The sequence below is a fragment of the Limulus polyphemus genome, unplaced genomic scaffold (genome assembly GCF_000517525.1).
Source record: "Limulus polyphemus unplaced genomic scaffold, Limulus_polyphemus-2.1.2 Scaffold9354, whole genome shotgun sequence".
Classification (NCBI taxonomy): domain Eukaryota; kingdom Metazoa; phylum Arthropoda; class Merostomata; order Xiphosura; family Limulidae; genus Limulus; species Limulus polyphemus.
In genome coordinates this window covers 4,927-11,166 of record NW_013674964.1, presented here as the reverse complement: position 1 = coordinate 11,166, position 6,240 = coordinate 4,927, and the positions used below count along the sequence as shown (strand labels likewise).

Below are 6,240 nucleotides of genomic sequence, written 5' to 3'. Positions count from 1 at the left end.
AATTTACACACAGGAAGTTAATGTAATAAAAAAAGACAACAAATTACTTACACCTAAATAATTTACACACTGGAAGTTAATGTAATAAAAAAGACAACAAATTACTTACACCTAAATAATTTACACACAGGAAGTTAATGTAATAAAAAATACTTACACCTAAATAATTTACACACAGGAAGTTAATGTAATAAAAAGGACATCAAATTACTTACACCTAAATAATTTACACACAGGAAGTTAATATAATAAAAAAGACAACAAAATACTTACACCTAAATAATTAACACAGAGGAAGTTAATGTAATCGACTTAGTTGGTTTAACTTATACCAACTGTATACAATAAAAGTAATGTTCAGGAAGAACGAAAGTGTTAAGAGGGATAAAGAGCGTCACAGAATTCAGAAATCACTCGTAACAGATAAGTCTAATTGTCGTTAATATTTATTTTACGATATATTGCTAATTGATATTAGTGACTATTATCATTGTTTTATATATGTGTATATTTATAATTTTAATGTGTTATTATTGAATTTTAATGCTTTAAAATACAATTGTAATGTAAGTTGCATATGAATTAATTTTCCGTTCTCCATTGATTGATGAAAATAAAAACATGAAATTTGTTCATAAAAATTCTTAGCAAGTGTTATATCGCTATTGACTGGGCCATAAATGTGCCAAATAGAATACCCTGTTTTTCGTATATTTGGTTGAATATTTCTATTAGTTTACCCAGACTTTTATTCTAACTTGCATTTCAAATTGTAAAATTAATCTTCGTCTATATCCACTTTTTGAAATTACTTCTAGATAAAGATGAACGGCCACCTGGCGGTAAACCCAAACCTCCCCCTAAACCTACCTCTCTACTTACCACGCCAGCGGAGCTCAGGCGTTACGAAATTCCTAAAGGTAGATATTGATTCAGTCTTGATGCTCTAGGTCTATCTTTTCTTTCTATATGCATTCTCTTAAATTATGGACTTTCTATTGGTTTATTTTAGTAATGTTCAAATGACTTACAGCAGGGTGATAAGTTATTAATGAAACAAAGTAAAGATGAACAGCCACAGTTTCCCCTAGGAGGCGATGTTTTCCCTATCGATTACCACTCTTTATAGCCCAAGTTGAAAGTGATTTTGAGCAACCGGTCACAGAAATGGTCTTCAATATCGACACTTCTCCTAGACGAGCACTTGTTATTTTTAAGCCTTGCATATTTTCGTCCTTGTCCAGTGTCTTGTAGTCTAACAGGGAGTCCTAAATATATAAGTTATCATAAAAAGAACCTCCCATTTAGCAAGAATAACAGATCTTGATCATACGTCCTTTGTCATTGATTTATTGACCAGGATCTTTGCCTACTTCCGTTTTAAGAAATGACAAACCATTCATAATCATCCTTTGTCCAGGCCCGGCGTGACCAGGTGGTTAGGGCCCCGGCATGGCCAGGTGGCTAGGGTGCTCGACTCGCAATCTGAGGGTCGCGGGTTCGAATTCCCGTCCCACCAAACATGCTCGCCCCTTTCAGCCATGGGGGCGATATAATGTGATAGTCAATCCCACTATTCGTTGGTAAAAGAGTAGCCCAAGAGTTGGCGGTGGGTGGTGATGACTAGCTGCCTTCCCTCTAGTCTAAATTAGGGACGGCTAGCGCAGAAAGCCCTCGAAACAAACCAAACCATCCTTTGTCTCCATCTTCCTATAGCGCTATTTACAGGTATTCACCTGAAGTCAAATGTTAAACTGGTCCTTTGGAACCCTTCAGTAATTCCTCTTCCAACCGAATTTTAAGCCCTGGTTATGCCACTACTGTATGGTTATATTACTATACTACTTTATCGTTTGAAAAGTGGGCGGCTGACCAGTGTTCCGAATATCTTTATATATTTTAGCAAACAATACTGATTCGAAGCTCTATCAGAATGAAACCCCTCGAGTTTTTTTACGTATCGTAATCATTTATTGGCCAGCTTTTGTATCAGGTTTTCCTTTTATAACTCACATGTTTCTGGTCATTTTGGTACTGAATTCCTTTCCTTTACTGTATTCAAAGCTTCAGTTTTCCTCGGAATGTAGTCAATATCAATCCTTATATTTACAATACTAATTATTGATTCTGCTCTAAAACGAGGCCTAATAATAACAAATGTTTGAATAAACAAACTATGTACGAATTATATTGAAAATGTTCAAGACACTTAACAAAAGTTATAATACTCTCATAACTTCTTTACAGGACGAGTGTAAAAAAAACCAACAAAAACATGAACATTCAATTCAAAGTAAAAGGAGCGTGTAAAGGTACTCTTTCCAAATCCAACACAACGATATCCTGAAGTTTCACACAAACCAACAATCAGTCAAGATCCTTAACCAACACAAATTAGGCCTACTCGAAGCAGGAGATATAAATGATGTCGAAGTAATGCCAATATCACGTAATCCTCGTTGAACGGTTGACATTTGGTGAAACACTTAACTCTCTCAACTTCTGTCATTCTTGGTCGAGTTCAGAACAAGATCTTGTTGTCCAGTTTGAATTTCTTTAGAGTTAACTTAGCAGGAATTGTCACATAACTACTTATCTTCAAGTTCTGCTATAAAAATGATCTTCACTGTTACGATAAATTCTTCCATTTTATGTGAAATCACGTACTACTGTCGTTTATCCTCACACAAAAAGTTTAGATTCGCCAATATAGGTGGTTTTACAGTCACCGCAATTGTGTTTGTAAACCACCCATAAACGTAAGGGAATAATAAGAAGGTCTATATTTTGAAGGAAGTGGACGTAAATGTGTAGTAAGAAGATCTTTATTTTGATGGAAGTGGTCGTAAATGAGTAGTAAGAAGGTCTTTATTTTGACAAAAGTGGACGTAAATGTGTAGTAAGAAGGTCTTTATTTTGACAAAAGTGGACGTAAATGTGTAGTAAGAAGGTCTTTATTTTGAAGGAAGTGGACGTAAATGTGTAGTAAGAAGGTCTTTATTTTGAAGGAAGTGGTCGTAAATGAGTAGTAAGAAGGTCTTTATTTTGAAGGAAGTGGACGTAAAGGAGTAATAAGAAGGTCTTTATTTTGAAAGAGGTAGACGTAAATGGGTAGTGAGAAGGTTTTTATTTTGAAGGAAGTGGGCGTAAAGGACTAGTAAGAAGGTCTTTATTTTGAAGGAAGTTGTGAATACTGAAGGAAGACAGCTGGTTCTTATCAAGTCTCCTTATGTTAAATTACTAACTTTATTTGATGTTTATGTGTCGTTTACTAATAACTTTTGAGATATGCACAATTACGCTGTATCACTTTTTTTGTGTATATGATTATAAATCACAGATGATGGGATTATTTTGTTCTGAAACGCCCGAAGATTAATAAATATATTTTTAATGTTTATTAATAAGATTCCATTTTCCACCAAATGAATCAATTTCATAACTCAATACGAGAACGTTTCGACTTCCTTCAAAATATAGATCTTCTTATTATTCCCTTACGTTTATGGGTGGTTTACAAACACAATTGCGGTGACTGTAAAACCACCTATATTGGCGAATCTAAACATCAATTAAAATTAAAAATCCGCGCCTACGAACATATTGGAGTGTCATTGTGAAGTAAGCTTAATTATTGTCAGTGACCTCCCAGCTTTAAATAACACAGCTGGCTCTTACCATTTCTCCTGATTTGAAATTACACGTTCTATTATATATATATAATATGTACAATTGTGTTACCTATTTTGCTAAATAATGTTTTATGTATATGATTAGTTATGGATGTCTTCAACATTCCACATCTGTCAGTTTTATGTTTTAAATAATATTTATGGTTTGATGCACAAAAAGTCAGATTCTATAGAAGTGCAGTAATTCATTATTTAACCAGTTTTTCTTTAGTGAATAATTGTTTGTCTATGATTTTTTTTAATGTGCTGTAAATCTACCGGTTTTAATTACTCCACCTTTACAGAAAATAATAGACACGAGTACGACTTTAATTTTAAGTTTCACTAACTTCGAAGCATCAAACGGATCAACAAATATTTAGTTTGCAAGTTATCTGTTAGAATTTTGACAATTATACTTCTGAAGATTAATTTTAAAACTTTTCTAACGCATTTGATTTGCATAACTGGATTAATGTACTTAAGGTTAATAGAGAGAACGTTCCTGACCTTGACGAGGTACTTACAATTACAGAATCAATATATATATCAATATATATAAATTGAAACATTAAGTTTCAATTATTTAGAACGGGACAGATCAGTTAGTAGTTTGGAGTAAGTGAAATGGAAGGGGAAGAGATACCTAGAGGTGTAATTAATAAAAATCGATATTTTGAACTTCATCTACTATGACTTTTAGAATCTGTAGTCCAATAGTATACTTTATCTACTCTTACGCGCTTTTAAGGTTTTACTCGTACTTCAGATATGATGGTAAGCCACATAGACTATTAATTTTGCAGGACCCGGACTTAGCCCCGAGCTCTGTTCGAAGCTCCGCTACCTCAAGCGACAAACCCGAGATCTACAGGCCGAAGTCCGCAGCCTGCGCAGGATGGCCCAGAGTCAAGCCGAGTCAGCTCGAGAGAGTGTTAAAGAAATATGCTTTAAGCTTAAGGTACATTACAGGAAAACGTGTAATAATATATCAGGATAAAACAATGCCTTTGATTTAAATGTAAAGTTTTCTTTATAGGGGGGAATATTTACAATGATTGCGGGTATATTAGTCAACAGGGTATTTTGTTACCAACAATCGAAAAATAAAAATATAGCTTGCTGGACTTTAATCTAATACAAAATAATTATATATATATTGTTTACTGACCATGATGAAGACTGGTCCACTAGTCTACACCGCTAGAGTTTTATCGTTTTTTGATTTATATATGATGTGAGAAACTTGGAAGAAAAGGATATTATAAAGTTGAGTATTTTATTAGATATTGCCGTGTACCCTAACACGCATTCAATTCATTACTTACGTTATGATGAATCGAACCAGTTTCATCAGATTTGTGATTTATTTGTTTTTAATCATCAGATGCTTGAATAAGCTGGACATCATGGCAGCGTCAACTAATCAGAACTTTCCACGTCAGACCTTTAAGGTCCAATAGCAATCAGTATTTACACCCGTTGTCCGCTGTGTTGGAAGATTGAGTATTTTATTAGATATTGCCGTGTACCCTAACACGCATTCAATTCATTACTTACGTTATGATGAATTGAACCAGTTTCATCAGATTTGTGATTTATTTGTTTTTAATCATCAGATGCTTGAATAAGCTGGACATCATGGCAGCGTCAACTAATCAGAACTTTCCACGTCAGACCCTTAAGGTCCAATAGCAATCAGTATTTGCACCTGTTGTCCGCTGTGTTGGAAGATTGTTTTGGACTAAAAGAAAGGAACACTTTTAATCTCGGTAGAAGATGCTACAGACTATACAAAAGCGATTGACTCTGGTCAAGTTGTATTGAAAATTATACATTTTCAATGGCTTCTTAAAGAGCAAGCTATTAGTTAAAATATCAAACAGATCGAAAATAATAATAGGTAAAAACTTACGTATAAGATATTTTCATCAGACCATTAATTGTGTTTTGAATTTCATCATCCCATGAATTGTATTTTGTTTTTTAATTGAAAAAGTATTTTTCTTAATTACGTTCAGAAATGAAATGCATGTAATGATATGATAGATAACCTTTATTCTAATCCAGAAAATAGTAAAACATAATAATACATAAACACTTAAGTATAAATTGTTGTTTTCATCAGACCATTAATTGTGTTTCATTATCTCATGTATTGTATTTTATGTTATATTACCCCTTTTATTGTGTATTGTGTTTTATTATCCCATGTATTAGATTTTTACATTATCTCATGTATTGTGTTTTATTATCCCATGTATTAGATTTTTTCATTATCTCATGTATTTTTTTATTATCCCATGTATTAGATTTTTTTCATTATCCCATGTATTAGATTTTTTCATTATCCCACGTATTGTGTTTTATTATCCCATGTATTATATTTTTTTCATTATCCCACGTAATGTATTTTTTCATTATCCCACGTATTAGATTTTTTCATTATCTCATGTATTGTGCTTTATTATCCCATGTATTAGATTTTTTCATTATCCCATGTATTAGATTTTTTCATTATCTCATGTATTGTGCTTTATTATCCCATGTATTAGATTTTTTCATTATC

At 33.0% G+C, this 6,240-nt stretch overlaps 1 protein-coding gene across 1 annotated transcript in view; it reads left to right on the top strand.

Moving 5' to 3' along the window:
- The window catches only part of LOC111083391 (coiled-coil domain-containing protein CG32809-like), a gene marked incomplete at its 3' end in the record, with an annotated part of 12,261 nt that overhangs the window by 4,143 nt on the left and 1,878 nt on the right, over positions 1 to 6,240 (top strand). The window contains exons 2-3 of the mRNA XM_022379896.1: positions 819 to 920; positions 4,478 to 4,632. Coding sequence (XP_022235604.1) covers positions 819 to 920; positions 4,478 to 4,632 — 257 coding nt within the window. The remainder of the gene's footprint in view (positions 1 to 818; positions 921 to 4,477; positions 4,633 to 6,240) is intronic.